Source organism: Cynoglossus semilaevis, chromosome 18 (assembly GCF_000523025.1).
Source record: "Cynoglossus semilaevis isolate Cse_v1.0 chromosome 18, Cse_v1.0, whole genome shotgun sequence".
Taxonomy (NCBI): domain Eukaryota; kingdom Metazoa; phylum Chordata; class Actinopteri; order Pleuronectiformes; family Cynoglossidae; genus Cynoglossus; species Cynoglossus semilaevis.
In genome coordinates, this window is record NC_024324.1 from 13867017 (window position 1) to 13886294 (window position 19278).

The window sequence follows — 19278 nt, forward strand, 5'->3', positions numbered from 1 at the left end:
TTGTAATTCAACAGACGTGGGATGTGTATTCGTCAGCGCGCTCTCTCTGGACAGGAGGAGATTTCCAAAGAGATTTTATTATTAAAGTCGGGACAGCCACGAGGCAAACCGGTCCACCAACTGTTGCTCTCCCGATCGGCTCGTCTCGCCGCAGCTCATAAAAAGCTGCCTGGGAGCCAAGACGGAGTTGTGCATTTACATGAACACTAATGAGTAAGACGAATGTGAAACTCAGTCATCCCTGGGGTTAGGATCTTAATGGACCAGATCATTTGGCCATCAGTTAGACACAGGAAGCGCGCAGTGGCACATCTGCGTTAAAAAGAACAGCAACAGGTCTCGGGGGACGAGATGTACAGCAGAGTCATTTTTAATGTCGCTGGCGCACATACTGTATCGTAGCACGTGCTAAAAAAAAATGACGAAGAGCAAAGGCCGTGCAGCATTTCTTGACCCTGACCTGGCAAAGCTTCTGAGACCAAAATGTGAAGGTTTCACTTATTGAGTCCTGAGGACCCGGCAGCTGTCTCCCCAGAAAGAGATGCTAATCAATCACGAGTCAAGTCACCACGAGCTAAATGAAAAGCCTCGCACTCAAATCATATCACTAACCATTTGCATGGAATGCGCAGATAGGAAGTGAGTGAATTATACACTCTATTATCGTGAAGGGAATGACAACGCTGCTCCGAAAAAATAGAAAATATAAACAGGGCGAATAATCACATTTTAGCCCGAGGACCCAATACCTGCAGCATGAGAGAGCCGGCTGCATGTCTTCCTGGATTGAAGCAAATGGAAAAAAGTAAAAATAAATATATAACTAACTTCACCAATCCCAGTGTGTCTCCATAGGAGGATCGGTGACACATCCCCACACATTCAACACAATCCATCTTTGCATTTCTGCTAATGTTTCCTGCTGTCATCTATCACCCAGGCACATGAGAGATGTGGGACGTGTCGTTGTAGCCCGAAGAAAACAAGCAAGTCTGATACAGATGCGAAAAAGGTATGTGGCTGCCATTGGCCTGATCTCTAGATCTTACAGGATCTTACAATATGATTTGATAATGATTTGATACTTTAAAACTATTCTGCTAAACCAACAGTATTTCTAAGTGGTTCTTAATTCCATTATTATTTTACCTACACTGCCATTTTCCTGCTCTGACAATCAAATTATGTTTGTCTAAGCCGTTCTGTTGATTTCAGCTCACGGAGTGGGTCTGTGTGTACCACTCACCGGGAAGCACTGTTTTTAATAATATCATAATACACAATAAATATTTGACATTCCGAAAGCAGTTTTTTTTTCCCCCAACCTGTGATACATTTTGCATGATTTAAAGAGCGGGCGTAATCGCTGTGTAACATTTAATGTTAAGTACAGAGTACATATCTGTAGACTCCTTGGAAGCAAAAAAGCTAAGTCTACCTTAGTGACGGCGTTTATTTAAGATGATTTATGACATACTGTAGTTTTGTGAGTAATGTAATTCATTAGGGAGACGAAGGACTGAATCAACAAAATATTTACATAAATTACAGTCAATTCTACTTTCATCGCCAGTTTTGAAGTTGAATATACAAGGAAAAAAATTTAAAAAATAACTGTAGGTACCGATAGATAGATAGATGGATGTATAGATAGATAGATAACATTAACAATATTAACACTGTGCACTAGCACTGTGGTCACAAGTAATGAGTACTGTTAGATTCAATTAGCCCGATGGTCCAACATCCATGAATATCGGCATAACAGACGAGAAGTAATGGATTAAATTCCGAGCAGAGGAAAAATAAAATAATTTGGTTGTTTGGCTGGAGTTTCACACTTGAGCAGACAGCTGTGGCAGTTATAAATATCTGTATCACGAGCTGCGATCTGTATCTGTGAAGAGAGCTGAACTGCTACTGGCAGGGCCGGGCTTCTAAAAATAGCACTGCTGGCTGGCAGGCAGGCAGGCAGGCAGGCAGGCAGGCAGCCCACACGGCCCTGTCTCCACTGGATTTGATTAGCTCTGCAGAAACGCTGTGTCTGTGTGAGCGCGCTGTGTCACGCGCGCTGTGTGTTGTGTCTGCGTCGCACGTGGGCGTGTGCGTGGGCGTAGTCATTGTTGAAAACGCTTGCATTTGCTTTTCTGGACTGTGGTCCAATCTCCCGTTTTAAGAAGCTCGAAGGGTTGTATCTGTCACGGTGTTGATACGAGAGGGTATATTTAATAACGTAGATGGATGTGACCAAGTGGAGAAAAAAAAAAGTGCTACCAACAAGCGGTCCCGACACCTTGTCGCAATGTCTCACTGACTGTCTGTCGGCTGGGTCATTTTACCCATTTTTATAACAACAACATAAAATGTTTTCTGAATTATTATTATTTTATATTATCAGTATATTTGTTTCTATCTATGTTTTTGATGTTTAGATGTAAGGGGGATTTTAATTTTGTTAATTAATAGTATATTTCTGGGGGGCTGGAATGAATTAATTGGTTTTTAGTTCTTTTTAATGGCTCAAAATGCTAACACGATACGAGTGGATCGACACACGAGTGCTGTCGTGGAGCGGTTTAAACTCGTATCTAGGGGTTCCACTGTACTATGGGAATGTAGTTCACATTTGTACAGTTCATTAACATCGCACAAATAAGTCACTGTCACTATTATAATTTTTTATTCAACAGAACTCCACGTAGGAACTAAAGGACTCTCAGACCTCTGTAGCTCATTAGGCCGTGCAGTTGTCCTGCCCCCGCAGGGTTGTGGGATCTAATCCACACTCGGCAGTTTATACTGCCGCCCTGACAGCCCTGCTATCAGTACGTAGATGGAGAGGTGACCTTAGGAGGTCATCAGGAGAAAACAGCCTCCTCTGCATCGAGAAAAAAAATCTCTGTTTCACCTGCAGTACTAGTACTATTATAAACACTACGACCAAAACAGTACTGGATTAAGAATACCAACACTGAGTATTTGACGATTTGCCACAGGATGTGTCGAAGAAGCCTGTCTACTCCACTATCGCAGTTTTCCTGAAATCACCCCGGTCGCATCAATGCAGAGGCCACAAGGTGTTAAGAAAAGAAAAGATATGATAAAGCAGAGCGGCGCCCCACAGTGGCAGATTTTCCTCTGAATGTCGTTTCTTAAAAAAAAAGCCCGGTCATGGTCACTGATGTCACGTTTTAATCCGGTTACAGTTCTGCCCACAATTCACGCTGATTTCAGTCACAATCGTCTTCAAATAAATGGTATGTTTTTCTAATTAAAGAAGAGTACAGATCCTTAAAAACTTCATATTATTTGCTGTCCCTGAGTTGACCTTTCCCACTTCAGACCTTCTACCTTATCCTTACTCTTATCTGCCGCTCCATATTAAACGTCATTTGCCAAATACACCGGTCATATCTCCTCAGCACAGGTGTCCACCTTAATGTTCTGGATGCGTAGCTGTTCCCCACAGAACCTGTCAATCAAACCTAACCAACCACTGTCCTACTCCTCCTGGCATGTCCTGCACCATTTTCCTGCTTGCAGACCTTAATGTGTCTTGGAGAAAGAAAGTGTTGTACACGTTTCCAGAAATGATCAAGGTCACGAAAAAGCAAAACAATTGGAATGAACAAACAAATTATACAAGGAAATGTGGAAATACAATACTGCATATTTTATATTCATATTTATTGGGGTGGGGGGGGTCAAGATGTATTGCACTGCAATGTATGAATTGCTGACCCGGAGGCGTTACTGCATGCGCTACTTTACCAGAGCTTTACTGCTGGTTGGTCGTTAGCACAAAGAAAAGGCTGAATTCATCAACAACTCGACTATAAGAATAAGCATTGCGTAAACTCGGCGTGTTCAAAGGAACGATACTGCGTCAACTGGCACGCCTCAAAATGAATTAAACTCCAAATACCCCTGCTTTCAGCCAGGCTGTCTTTAATTTTGTGTGCATCTGTAACCGACCGACGCGGCCATTAGGACATAACAGAAATTCCGATTCATCCTCACAGGCTCACGGGCACAAAGACAAATCAAGGTCAATATACGGCTAAAACACCAGCAGTGTCTCTAACAAGTACTGTAAGATATGCAAAGTCAGAGCTCAGAAACGTGTCTACCAAGTCAAATTGGAGAGGTCACGGAGACGGCTTCAAGGAACGTACATCATCGCTTCCTTTTCAAAAAATCTCCGAGACCAGAACACCGTAACAGAATGGAGGCAGTACAAAACTCAAAGTAATTTGATTTGTTTTTGATACCTTATCTGTAGATTCCATGCAGTGTTTTATATATATATATATATCAATGATTGTATTTGATGTGAAGGCAATAAAAAGAATTTTAAGTCTGGCAATAAAATCCAATTTCACCCAGAGTCTCTGTATTCTTCTTACTGTGCTCAAGATCCAAAGTTTGTTCCTCATCTGTTAGAACTTTGCAGTTTTTCTTTTGTATTGCATGATATATTATATATATATTTATATATTTAAAATATGAGACATGAGACCTTACGTAACTCCCTGCTTAAACACCGTTCCTACATCGTTTTGTGCTGTGACGCGCAGATATGTCACTCAAAGTGCCTCTAATAAGCGTCACCTGCGGACCAATTAAAACGCCTTCAAACGTGCACTGTATCTTTCACAGACACTTCCGTCTTTTATTTCCTAATCCCTGCACGCTGACCTTAAACGCACAAGCAGGAATCCAGAGGAAAACACATTTAAAAGTCAAGTGTCTGGGTTTTATCTTGCACATCACTTAGTCTTAGTCTCAATCGATGCGGCGTTCACTGACTCCGCCTGTATCTGAGAAGATGCAGCGCCGCCGTTCTGGTTCTTTATCACATTGTGTATTAATGGCTGCAACACTCTGGCTGATGGTCTGTTACTAAGTACTTCATAAACCCTAATTGTTCCAGAATACAGCTGCCCATTTATCTTTACGGCCCCTCGCACCGAACACATCAGGCGCCGTCCTCCGACATTTACTCTGGTTCTCAGTCAAGAGAACGCGCAATGGTTGTAAATCTCGGCTGGAAATGCGGATTTATTCGGAAATTTTATTTACAAGGGTCGAAAAACTGGATCAAATGCACCACTAGATCGTGTCACTTTGGGCTAACTCTCTGCCCAGGGCTGCTGTGGACTGTGGTTGTTCTGATTTTGTTAAAATATATATATACTGTATTTTTTTTTAATTAAAAGCGAGTCATTCCAAGGCGCTGGCTTTACACATAATTAAATGTCTTTTTTTCTTTTTAAATATGGGCCATAAATCAAACTGAGCAGAATGACAATGACTACGAAATGCACAGTCATAGCAATTCGAACCATCTACTCAGTAAAGTCAGTCCCACTTTAATCTCGTCCTGGTAGGGCTTCTATTCAAAAAGTTAGTAAACACAATAAAGATGTATCTTTCCCCGCGATGTGAAATACGATGTTTTCAGGTCGAGTCTGGCAGCAGGTCTAAACATTAGTCATCGGGGTAGTTTTCTCTCCCGCTGATTCGCTGAGAAAAGAGAAAAAGGAATCCCCTGATTTCAGAGGTGAAACACTGCTGCCCGCGGCCACAGCTCCCAGCTGGCACGGCTGTTCTGCTGCATGACCCTCAGCAGGTAGACCCGGTCAGCCTGGTCACTGTTTCCTCTCACTCGTCTGCGAGAGACCCCGACAGAACCCCGTCTCCCGCTGATCAACTCAGCCGAGTGCATTTTAAATCTGTCCGTCTCCATCTGGTCTCTCTTTTTCTTCTGAGCCACCACAATCTCTCCCCCCCCCCCACCCCCCTCCCCCTCACCACCTAGCCATGCCAGTCCTGCCATGTCCCCACAGACCCCCTTGGACAAGCTCACTGCCATAGAGGTATGTCCCCCTCATGTCCACCAGGTCAACAGTAATAGATTGGACGGTGACAGGTGGCGACGCCTGCACAGGCAGGACAGATGATTCAGCTGTGTTCACCTTGTTGCTACTTTAGCTTGAACTTATGATCAGTGAGGGGTTTTGTGATTATTCTAGGAAAGTACAAACATTGTGATACAATTCTGAAAAAAAGTACTACTAATAAAGACGCCATAGTGGTTCCCCCCACCCCCCCCCCCCCCCCCCCGTTTTCACCCTTGGCAGCTTCACAAACAGATTCCACTTATTTCCATGGCTGTGTTGCTCTCAGCTCTGAGGCTCTGAGCTGAGAGCATCTGCAGGCAAGGGCATCGCCCCAAATATACTCGCTGAGAGCGTACCAAAAGCTCCACTCTGCCTGTAAATATTATTTCAGCTTAAACTTTGCAGAGACGGGGTTACAGCGTTCAGGCGGGAGTAGAAATGTATGCTAAAGAGCCAGAAAATATCTGACTTTGTACTGTAAAATACAGTATTTCTGGAAACCGGTGGGTTACTCACCTTGATGTGGCTGTACTCTGCTTTGCCAGACTCGGTGCTGACCGCCTTGGTCTCAGACCTGGGTTTCAGGACTTGGCGTAATGGGCTGGAGATTGGCAGGCCGGTGACACTGATGCCATCTGAAATGAGACATTAATATCACACAGTCAACCCGTGGCTGGAGGACAGAAGATGGTACATGATTGATATCGGTATCGGACATGAAAAGGTAATATCGAGCCATCCCTAGTGCACACTGATGGTAATCATCAGCATGGAGGAAAATACAAAGTAATGACTTCATTAAGCGGCGTCGTGTTTTTTATTTAAGGATAATTCCTCACTTAAAGTTCTTCTCTCTGCTCTTCCTTTTTTTTACTGCTTAATCATTGTGAAATGTTCCCCTTCTTGTACAATTTCTCTCATTAGTCCTGGTCTGATATGTTGGGGCGTTTTTTTAAGCCTAATAGAATAAATGTAATGTTTCTTTACTCATTCTGATTCTTGGTATTTTCAGGCACTCAATACACACTGTATGCAATACTTGGAGTATTAAATATAACCAGGATATTTTGTGATAACAGAAAAGTAATCCTGCAGATGCCAGACTCGGTGCTATTTTACAATTTGAAAAAAATAAAAAAGTTGCATCATCACCTGGAGTATTTCAAATTCTGGATAAGCAAATGAAAAATGCATGACTAAATCGTCATGACTCTGAGGTAAGAAATAAGACGTGCTGTTTGTGAATGCAGGAGCGGCAGCACCATCAGCAGCTCCAGTGTCTGAGGCTCCACTACAGGGGCTGCTGCTTTCAACTCGCTCAGACAATTCTCAAAGTTGACAACCAGAGCTCCGGCTCTGACGTCAAAGAATTAAATCACCCTCTGACGTCAATGGCATAAAAAACCTTGCAATTTGGCCACACAGCAGCACAGGCAGTGGGCTCGGAGTGGAGTGTCGGAATAAAATCTGGAGAGCTGGAGATGAAGGTGTCGGGCGAACTGCTGTTGTCATGTTATTGAACTGAAGGACTCAGAGCTGGACAGTGTAACAGGTGGTGTCTACACTTTTTTGGCTTGGGAGATTCTATTTAAATGACAAGGAGGAAGTAATATACCTGCATTGGAAATGATAAATATATATATTTACTCGTAAACAGAACATAATTAGAAATACATTATGTGTTGAGGTACTGCTTGAATTCTTACAGTATATGGTCAGTACTGCACACTACAGAGTTATATATATATATATATACTGGATGGATGGATGGAAAGATAGACAGATATTTTCTTCATGATCTACTTATCGGACACCCCAAAACTCCTCTAACACCATAAAAACCCCGAGGAACAAGTATTACTGTTAGATCTGAAGATTAGCAGTTACTTACAGATTAAAAAATAGACGCGCGCACACACACACCTCAGGACAGACAAGTCTGAGCTCGCATTCAATCAGTGACAGCCAGCTGTGGAGAGGATGCAGCCGGCTGGTCCACTGCTGCTGTGGAACTGTTTACCGCCGACGGCGTGGTGGCAATTACGTAACAATTATGCCTCACAACAGAAATAAAGCACTAATTTGAAAACCTTACACTTCAGAGTGTGCTAATGTGAAATAATAAATACTACTCCAAGGCACCAAAAAAGAAACATTTAGGGATTTATAAAACGCAATAAAGTAAAGGGAGGAAGTAGCCGTTAGACCCCGCCCCCTCCTTTGGATGTTGTTGTCAGCTGCTTTCTAGTTTCAAGTCTCTGAAACAAGGCAATGACAGTGATCTTATCAAAATACAAATACAGTTATATGGTAACGCAGGCTTATATTAAGGCTGTGCCACTATATACACCCGAGTCACAGTCAGATGCACTAGTCATCGGATGTAGCGCTGTAAATTTTTTTTTTTTTTTTAGATGACGCTGTCAAAACAATCCCAGAAATAGAAGGAACAATGGCAGCAAGTCTGAGACTCACTCTGACCCAACGTGCCCACCAGTGGGAACGAACAGGGAAAGCCCTTTTTTCTCTCTTTTCCTATCGCCTATTTCAAACACATTTCTAAACAGCATAAAAGCAAGACGTTGATGTAAGTGGTGCTTTTTTCTTTGTTTGTTTCTCTTTTTTTTCCCATGGAAAACTGCTGAGGCACACTCTCGTGCTTTTATAGTGCGTGTACAACAGCTGCTTACCAGCGCCTGCGCGCGTGCGCGTGCGTGAGTGCAAGCACCGAGCACCGGCTTTGAATTTTTGTTTTACCGCGTTGGAATTGTAATAATTCAAGCACAAAGCTAATTGGAACAAACCCGCCTGATAACGACCTTCGAGGAAACGGTAATCTTTGTCCCAACTTTCTTTCTGTTTTCAGGCGTAAACATTAAAAAAAAAAAAAAACAACTTGTCAAATTGTCTACAGCTGCTTTGATTCACGTTGTTGCTAATGTGTCACTCACTAATACAACAGCCATAACATTTATGTAGGAGAAAGTACAACCACTTAAACTGACACACCTTTTAATGGAAGAGAGCTCCCTGCAAGTCAAGGCCCATTGGTCATAAGTGATGACGCTGCTCTGCTGATCGTGAGTTATGGTGTCACGGCCAGGCAGTCGAAGTGAGGGACAAAGTGGTCTGAGAATAAATCTGTGAGGCCAGTCTTGCTTTTTAAATACTCTGATTTCAGCTTCTTTGGTGGAATTTGTGAACTACTAAGACGCTAAATAAACACTTGTTTCCCAAAAGGCCAAAATGGCCGAAGTCGAAGCATATTTAGGAGCACTTTGGATAAAAGCTGGCCACAAATGCGATCCATGTAACGTCCACTTGTCACTTAGTTCAAAAAGGAAGCCCAAAAATAGAGCTGACCGGCCAACTGGTTGGCTTAAGATTATTAACTACTCTGGGTGGACGCACATTAAAAGATGAATGCAGTCGGTCCATTAATGAAATGGCTTCTGTTCAACTACTGTGATTAGCCAAAAGCTTAAGCCAAACTTGAATGTTTTATGCCTGAAAGTACACGCGTAAAAAAAAAAAAAAACACTCATTAGTGTTGTTTTATAAATGCCACATTAAAAGCAGCCAGATCTCCAACAAAGGTTATTATTAACATCTAAAATATGCACACAAAAAAACCAGACACCAGAACCATCACAATTACCAGCCCTATTAACATGACAGCAATAAAAACATGTAGTCATTAAAAATGCTTCTAATTTATTAGAATTTCTTTTCATGTATGCATCATCTACCACTTTTTTTTTTTTACAGGGTCTCACGGGGAGCCAGACTGAATCCCTGTGAGGTCAGAGTGCACGCTAGACAGTCTCAAAGTCCATGTCCGTGTGTCTCATTTAGAGACAAACAACCAGCTCCGATCACATTCATACATGCGCTCCAATTAACTTAATCCCCGGTCTGTTTGAGGACACCGCGCTGATCTGCTGCCTCTTGGCCTGGTCTTGGTTACAAATGAGATTTAGTTCTCTTCTCTATTGACTAACCTGGGTAAATAAAGGTTAAATAATTAGCAAAATAAACCAGGCTTACCACAGCAGGCAGGAGCTCTAACCATGCCACCATGTGGTCAGGTTATTTTTTCTAATACAAAATATTCTAAAAACTATTTTTGCAGCTTTAAGATTATGGTTTAACCTAAAATGTTTAATGTTTGTGGTATATATTTTTGAACCATTAGGGCAGTTTCGCAACTCGTTTAATAACCATATGTCTCGGCTAATCAGATAAATCGCACTGTTCCTGAACGCACCAGATTTTGCAGTTTAAATAGCAACTACGCCAGAAACACAGTCTGTTCTGTTCCAGCGCAGCAGAAGAGACCGGACCCAAGCCGAAACTCTCGCCTTACGCAAAATGACTTCATTTATTTACATTAACACAACTTTATTATTGTGATTACACTGTAGTATTAGAGTTCAAGATGGCGTCACGTTGTGTTGTGCCACTGTAATAACTGCATTCAGAGTGGCTGCAGGAACCTCGTCTTATCTCCTTAATTCGGGGCCTCAATTATTGTTCAGCTAATTAAAAACCTGAGGTTTAAATGAGAGAGAGAGAATGAGAAAAAGAGAGAGAGAGAGGCACCAAAGCTGAAACAAACATGTCACACTTCACTCGTGCCATGATCGGCGTCGAAAACGTTGAACCATCTGACGCTACGAAATCAACTGGACAGGGATTGGAACGGAGGACGGCAAAGTAGAGGAGAAGGTCAGACATTTTCCTTTCAGCGAGAATAAAAATTCCAAGCAAAAGGAAACCAGAGGTTGAAGTGAGAGAGATGAAGGTGGGAAGACCTCGTGAACCTTCCACCATCACTGCTGAATTCTAAACAAGTGCTCAGTCTGCAGGGGCGCATTAACGCTCATTTCTGTGCCCGACGTGAACATAACTTTTGCGGGGCAAATTAAAAGACGGCGCGGCGCTATTAAAGCCCACCGTGGTGCTGCAACTGATGATTTCATGCATTGCCAAGAATTATTTCAATTACAGCCGCGCTCGGTCTGTGAAATGCTGCAAAATAAAAGCGCTAAATCCCCACACGGATCTTTCTTTACTGAGGCTGTAAAAAAAAAAATCTGGTGGATGTTGAGGCAAAAAAACGCAGATGCAAATAGAAGGGAAATGGCCATTTATGATTGATTTATCATCGATCTTTACTTGGTGGATTTCACGTTTGGACACTTGGGTTAGGCGGTAGCAGCCTTTTCTACCAATCAAAAAAAAAAAGGTAAAAATCTAATGATAACATCAAATGTTAAAATAAAGACAAATATCAATTTTACATCAATTCGGCCGGTGCGTAGTCGTAGACTCACCGTCGTTCAGGTCCTGCAGCAGGTTCTCCTGACCAGAGAAGTCCAGCTGGACCTTGATGTTGATGGTCAGCGTCACAGCCTGGCCCAGTTTTAAGGGCATGTGAGGCAAAGCCTCCTCCATGTCCCAGCTCAGAAACTGGCCATACACTTTCTCTGCAAAGACAGGGAAAAAGGTTTATAAACACACTGTGGAACGAGAGGAAGAATGAATGCATTATTTAATTTACAAAATGCCGGTGACTGTTGTAGGTTTGATTCCAGACCTGGTTTCTATAATCAGAAAAACCTATAGTTTGAGGACATTGTAAACCCTTTGTCTAAGGAAAGACTATTTTTTAAGAAAAGTTCCAACGACTAAGAGACGCCAACTCCATAATTAATCATCATGGGCCAATTAAGTGTGAATTAACCCTCCGCTGTCTACGCTTCAAACGGGGCAGTGATCGGCTCTGAGCAACAAACAACACTCAGTCACCGGTCCCTCATTCTGGAAAACCCAGCTGCAGCCACTCCAACCAGCGTTAAACACTGCACCACCTGAATAAAGCCTGTGAGCTGCCTTTCGAGGGGAGCTTCATCCTCCGAGGGATTGTGAAAACACACAAGATCGCCGTAAAAAACCAACACTTTAACAGCCCTGCACGTTTCATCCTCGGCATTTTTTTAAGAGGATGTAAATACCGGTGGCATTAACTAAAGACTTCAGAAGTGAAACTACCCTTTGAATATTCATAAATTCAAATTCAACTCTTTGTGGAGAATTTAAAAGGGAGGATAAAAAAAAATGACGCCAAAAGCTGTGTGGTTTAAGAACGTAAGATTAGAAGATGAAATAAATGAAATATTTATAACCATGTCTTTGAACTCCACAGGTGAAAACATGACTTTCAGGATAAGAGATTCTCAACTGGTGGTTTGTGGGCCTTTGGTAAGTCCACCTTAACAGTAGATGGAGATACAGGAATACTCCTGCGAAAGTAGTTGACACCTGACATTTTAAATCATAGAAAAATGAATGAAAACGTTATTTATCGTTTATGCTAATTGAGCATGGAAAAACCCAGGTATGAAAAAGAATATTTGACTTGCAGCTGCTATCTCTGGGTCAGAAAAGGACCGCTGTTTGTTTTGCATTAGGACCTCTTCATATTCCAAGTCGTCATCTTTTATTCATCCCATGATAAATCCAGCGAGCTACAGAAGTGCCTCGCCAAGCGTGGTCTGGCTATAGTCGCTGTCAGATTACAACTGAAGAGTCAAACAGTATCATTACAAGGAATGGTAAATCCCGTCAGAACGCCACCGCAGCCCTTCACTGCACATTCTATCTGTGATGAAGCCCTGATTGTTAGCGTCGGGATCAGTCATGCGGGGAGACCACTTCATCACTTCAAACAGTGCCTGTAGAATTGGGGATCAGTACAGAATGATATATGTAGGGGAAAAAACCTTGATGTAATCATCGTCATGGCTCAGGCGACTGTCGTGAAAACTATTCCTGCAATATGCATGCATGCATTTTACACCTGTTTTCATTCGTGACTAATCTGAATAATGGAATTGTAAAGAGAAAAAAAAAAACTGGTTCCACATCAAGAGTTAGAATAACGAGAGAAAACGCAACTTTTCTTCTGTTATGTCTCTGAGTTTTGTTCTTATTTAAAGCACCTGAGTTGGACCTGCAGTGCCTCCATGAATCACAGCAGAGAATATGATGATGTTACACCAAAAAAGAGGGGGAAAAACAGGATGATCAATTACACTGCAATAAAATTAACACGTTGTGTTGGATTGTACAGCCCACTGCGGTGTTCTTCCTCCTCCTCCAGTACGACAGTGCGGGTGTTTCTCCTCAAGTGTCATTTTATGATTTTCTTTATAGAAATACAGCAGTAAAAACTGGTTTAGAGACAGAAAACACACTCTGCAGGGCGGCTGAGGTGAATAAAGCTAATCATCACCAAAAACAAACAAACTGAGAAGAGCTCCTCGTCCATAAAGGTTTCCTTTAAATTCCAAATACCTACAAGGACGAATCTGGAGTTCACATTGGTTATAATGAAACGGCCAAGGCCTGTTATCAATACTTTTGCCCTGCACTCCATTAGACTTGGTTAAAAAAGAGAGAAAGAGAGAAAAAAGCAAAAGTAAATGTCTGTGTTGATTACTAATGATTTTTTTAAAGAATGACCAAAAGGGATTAAGTACTAGAGAGTTTCATTAATTTTTAATATTTTTTTTTTCAATATTTTCAAATATAAGGTAAAATAAGGTTGGGAAGAAGAAAGAAGAAGAAAGAAAGAAAGAAAGAAAGAAAGAAAGAAAGAAAGAAAGAAAGAAACAAAGAAAGAAAGAAAGAAAGAAAAAAGAAAGGAACGAATGAGAGAAAGAAAAAAGAACGAAAGAAAGAAAGAAAAGAAAAAAAGGAAGAAGAAAAGAAGAAGAGGATTTTAACATTCTGAGACATACAGTATTAATCCCACATGGAGGAAGGCCACACAGAAAAGAAATAGAACTGAGGAAACCAAATCCCTGCAGAAAGTAAGGGAGATAAGGATTTGAAAGAGAGAAAAGGAGTGGTGGGGAGGACCAAAGGAGGACGGCGCTGTGAAGGACAAAGATGACGGGGATCTGTTCAGAAACTGTTTGAACAATAAAGGGACATAAAAGAAGGCCTTTGTTTGCAGATAGTCTTTAAGCCTGTTTAACGGGTTGCGCTGACATTTTACTCTTCTGGTCAAATTTACCTACAGTGAATTTAAACATTAAAAAGTCAGGGCCGATAGTAAGAGATTATGAAGGACATGGAGGTAGCCATTTTAGTTTAACTGGTTACTATATGTGAAAATGTACCATAACTGATTGTATATCAGTGTATTGAATGAATACAGTCTACAATGTTGCTTTTCTTCTCACTTGCCTTGGTAAACAATCTTATTATTAGGGCACGAAGAGAAGCAAGCTGTTCAATATTATTCTTGTTGACCTGCAGGCTGCAGACAAGGTTGAGAAGAGGGAGAGAGAGAGAGAGCGCCAGACAGAGAGAGAGAGAGCTTGTGAAACGCACGTACACGCACAGATGGCAAAACTCGTCTTCCTGTAAGTCCTGCATGCAATTACAAGCTAATGTGCAGGTGTTTCGCCAACCTGACCTGCAATCACGTGTTAATCAGCCGGCAAAATGAGAGCCGCTAACCACAGCCGTGCTGATTGAACGTACAGATTGAGCCCACAAATTCCCTTTTCACCGTCAATTTACATAATAAGACATCTTGCGGGCTAGATCTGTGTATTTCCAGCCCAGTAACGGCATTATGCTGACAGTACATAAAAAAAAAAAAAAATATTCAAACGTTAAACACTTTCCATCGTTCGCTTTTTTTTTTTTTCTTTTTTTTTGCCTTTGAATTAGTCTTAATGCATTGATTTTTATTCATTGTTTTCTTCTTTTTCTCCCTCGCTGAGCAAACACACGGAGCAATGCCACGCTGGCACGGTACGAGCGAATAATTAGCAACGGGTATGGCTTGTTCTCTCGAATTTGAATCTTCGTGTTTTTAATTAGAGTTAATTACAATATAAACATTACAGTTAGATAACATGGACAGTGTGTGTGTAAGAAAAATCCTGTAGGCTTCTATCTAATTTGTCTAACATTCTTTTTTTTTCCTGCTCATACAGTTTCAAAGTTTAATATTAGAAATGGAACAGACAAATCAATATTTTATATATATACAGTATATTTTGTTTTCTTTTTAAATGATGAAAACATCTCCCAGGAGCCAAGGGAATCTGAGGAAACAGAATGGAGCCAAGGTTTTTACATTAAATATAAACCTGTATTACAGCTGTGGACTTAATAAAACTAAACGAATCAAATCAATTCCCAGTAGAAGGTTTCAGTGCAGATATAGCATCTAGATTCTTTCGTGTCTGTTCTGTTGTTTGGTTCTGACCACTTGACTCTACCTCGATTTCTGCCATTTCTATTGGTCAAAATAAGGCAGAGGGAGGACTTTTTTTTTCCCTCACCTCACAGGACTCTCCAAATCGACTACTGTAATTGAAAGACTCCTGTATCTCCTGGCTGATTTTCTTACTGGGTGAAGAGCCGATGATGCAGGGCCGTCGCTCTATATAAAGCCTCAATGATTTCTCAATTTGGGAGGAGATGAAGATGTAAGCGAGTGCAACGCATGGACGACTCACTTCCTGTTTTAATTAGAGCAGAATAAAAGCCATGATTCAAACAACAACGCAGCAAAGTCTTTTATCTCTTATCGGCTCGGCAAAACTTAGCAGCAGTGAGACAGATAGCTGTAAATGAGGTTGAATTCGTGACACTGACTTGTCAATAACCGCTGTAATTTCCCCCCGACAAAAGTACCAACAGGCAGACAGTCGGGGAGAGGGAGAGACTGCCCAGATCGGAGCGCTTGAGCAGGTGTTGTACAAAGAGAGTGGAAAGCCACAGAAGTATAGGCGCTGAACTCTGTGGCACTGCGAGGAACACAACACAACACAACACAACACAACACAACAGCCTGTGGGCTCCGTGGGAAATGAAAACAGCGCTGAAGGCAGACTGCGGAAAAAACATTCCAATAACTGACGAATAAATCGACACGGCGCTGACCTTTGGTGGTGACGGTCTTCGAGGTGAGTTCCAGCGACTCTATGTCTTCGGATCCAATGTTCTCCAGGGTGATGACCAGCTGCTGGGTCTCTCCGTTGAAAAGCTGGAGCGACACCGAGCTGGAGAGTTCCTCCTTGGACATGGGCTGTTGAGTGTGCGCTGACCTGCGTAGGGTGGAAAAGGTCAAAAGATCAAGGTAAGTATTCGAAGGGAGTATTAAAAGTATTACAACATAACATACAAGGTCCCTTACGTATACATTTTTTTAAGAACTGGACGTCAAGCAGATGTTTCTCCGCTTACCTTGACAGAAAAGGCTTGAGAAAAAAAAAACATCATAAATAATTAAAGCTAATGTTTTTCAACGCAGGTGTGAGCTCGATGCTGGAGGCGGAAAGAAATGGAAGCAGCGAGAGAAGATCCTCCTTGACGTCAAGTCAAGCAGAAGGTCTACCTGAGGATTCAGGCGGCGGACCCCAGGGACTGGGTATTACAATTTCATTCAACTGCTTCAAACGTCTGCTACGTCCCCCTCTCTCTTCACCGGGGGAATAAAAGAATTCCCTTTTCCATCACAAAGCTCCCAGCCCGCTGCGTGTAATAAAGGTGAGGTCAATCCAGTGGATGTGAAACGTAGCCAGAAAGATTCACAGCTCTCAGTCAAAGCACGTATTTGGTCGTTTTCGAGTATTAATCACAGCAGTGCTGATAACCCTCTCTTCTTCTTGCTTTCCTTACATTTGTAAAAAATACCACTGCAAGTAAAAAGAAACCAGAAATGTGTGTGGGAATTTCATTTTACCTAATTAACTGTCTAAATCAGTGGTTCTCAAACTGTGGTACGTGTACTACCGGTGGTACGTGAGCGCTCTCTAGTGGTCCATGGGGAAAATTTATATTTTCACACTACCATTTTTATTTGAATAAATCTGGAACATACCATGCATAATTAATACAACATTTAAACATAAACATCCTTATAAACATTGATTGGTTTTTTTTGCTTCATCAAATTGTGGTTTGAGTCCAGCCTATACGACATCTCATCATTAGAATGTATTTTTAAGCAAAAACTAATTTTTAATATGTAGGCAATAACGAAGCCCACATATTATATAGAGTTCATTGACAGATCTGTGTTTTTTTTCCCCATTTAGAGGAAAATGGTTTACACATTCAGATGTGATTACCCACTGACTACTAGAACTCACTCTTGGGGGACATGTGGCATGACAGTATTAAGCGGAAACATTTTCTAACCGTGGTAACGACGTGGTGAGCTGGAGGCGAGGAAGTGACGGAACGACCTCCACCAAACAGCCACTCGTCTTCACAGCCGGTAAGGCTTCCAGCAGGCAGTCGCTGCTCACTCCAAACACCGACGTGTGGTAACCTGGGTTCAGTTGCGAAAAAAGAGCAAAGGACGTGGTTTTCAGGAGAGCTTCTGATTTTATTGTGTCCAGTACAGAGCACACACCCAGTCCTGCACACACCTGCACTTTGTACTGTGATGAATAATGTTTTGAAGCGAACTCACCATTGACTGTGATGTTGCCAGCTGTCCGAGGGACGCCGACCAGAGTGACAGGGTAGAGTCCAGACTCGGCAGGCAGAGACAGGGCGGCGGGCAGAGATTCAAACTCCACTCCAGAGGTCAGCAAACCCTGAGTGCAACAGGAAACAGCACGGGAAATGAATACAAGTAAGGTGACATTTAAGAGTGGGGGATGCGGGCTAAGCTTTTAGCTAAGTTCTGGGTCATGAGGAGAGCGTAAAATAATAAACACATTTAGAGCTAGTATTAGTATTTAGTTTGTATTTTTGTTTTCTCCATAGTTTGACAAAGAAAAAATAATATCAGTAACTGTAAACATGAATCTATTTCTGCAGTGTTTTTTTTCTAAACTGACTTGCTATTTTGCTATTCATGGAAAGTTCATATTACATCAGCTGCCAACTGCAGGTTCTTTGTATTTTTATAAACAATTGCACGCCTTGTCAGCGCTGACGAAAGCAGGTGAGGTCAGACGAGCCTCATCGGTATTCAGAAAGGTGTGTCCGTAAATGCTTTTTATTGAATCTGTAATCCATTTCCCTCTAAAATAACTGTGGTCTGTTCACTGCCTGGAAGCACGAGGCGAACTGAGGTGACATAATGCCCGCATCGTTCCCTAACAGCAGACACTACCTCACTACCTGGAAGGAGGGATTCTGAAGAGCTCAACCAGTGAGGGGCCTCGTTTGTGATTTCAGTTCTGCTACAGAACTCACGTGCACCCTTACTGGACAGAACAAACGTCGATGTTAACCTATTGGAGATTGGATGTTTGATTTCAGCTTTGAAAAGGTTAATGAACAGCTTCTATTAACAATGATGATTGAAGCAGGTGCTGGTTGATTTGTATTGTTTCAGCATTGACTCAGCTGGACGTCGTCTGCATTGAGTTTACCTTTTCTGTCTTTTTTATAGTGCTCTTTTAAAGGTACATATTACATATATATGTGTGTTTGTATACACATATAGATATAGAATATCCTTGTATTGGAATAAAGTGACTCAACACTGGAAAGTTAGTCTGCATTCATCGTAGAGAGTAGAATTCAAATCTCAAAGCACAATGTTTTATTGTTCTCGACAGGAAAATAAAAAAAATAACAATTTAACATTGACCTTCTTAAAATGGGGTTGTATTTAAAAGAGGAGTTCGGATATAAGTTGTTTTTAAATCAATAAAGCCGAGTATTACTTTAGTAGTGAAAAGTGACCGAGAAAACCTAACTCGGAGGTCACCTTCCTGATTGAAGATATTAAAAAAAAAAAAAGTGACCTTGACTGTGCGTTTGTTTTCCACTGTGTTCTGAGCAGCCATTTTATCTGCAGTGGAAAGATGTTTGCTTCGGTCTGCTGGGCAGACAGCAGTCACTACGTCTGGAGTACAGAGCAGCTTTGAACAGCTTACGTCACCCTGACTGCCTGTACGACTCCAGAGTTTACTGTAGCTGTGGATCTGTTGGCAGCTACAGTGGGATGTTGTGACCTAACTTTAATCCTGACTTTGTTAGTGTTTATAACTATTGAATTGCAGCTGTGAGTTTGATTTTGGAATTTTCGATTCATTGATGACAGAAGGAAACGGAATTAAAAATTAATACATTACAGTGATTTTTTTTTTCTCAATCCTAATATCCCCAACACACGATAACGAAGTGGTGTTGAAGTGCTGAAATAATCCAGACGGACAAATCCCAGTCAATTTCATATCAGATCTAAGACAGCTGCCACATTTAAAAAAGTCCACTGTTCCCATTCGCACGTTGCGATGAAACATTTATGGCAATTTGTCCTCCACTTCCCAAATAATTAAAGGCAACATTACTGTTGACAGGTGGAACACCGTGTGCG

General features: G+C 41.7%; 1 protein-coding gene across 7 annotated transcripts in view; it reads right to left on the reverse strand.

The window, feature by feature from the left end:
* Positions 1–19278, reverse strand: part of trappc9 (trafficking protein particle complex subunit 9) — an 84862-nt gene that overhangs the window by 49503 nt on the left and 16081 nt on the right. For all 7 annotated transcript variants that reach the window (XR_003052640.1, XM_008332095.2, XM_008332093.2 and 4 more), the window contains 5 exons: positions 17413–17539; positions 17136–17268; positions 15876–16039; positions 11240–11392; positions 6420–6538 (listed from right to left, as the gene is read on the reverse strand). Coding sequence is in view for 6 of the 7 variants with exons in the window: in XM_008332095.2 (XP_008330317.1) it covers positions 6420–6538; positions 11240–11392; positions 15876–16039; positions 17136–17268; positions 17413–17539 (696 nt within the window). In the remaining variant the exon portion in view is untranslated. The remainder of the gene's footprint in view (positions 1–6419; positions 6539–11239; positions 11393–15875; positions 16040–17135; positions 17269–17412; positions 17540–19278) is intronic.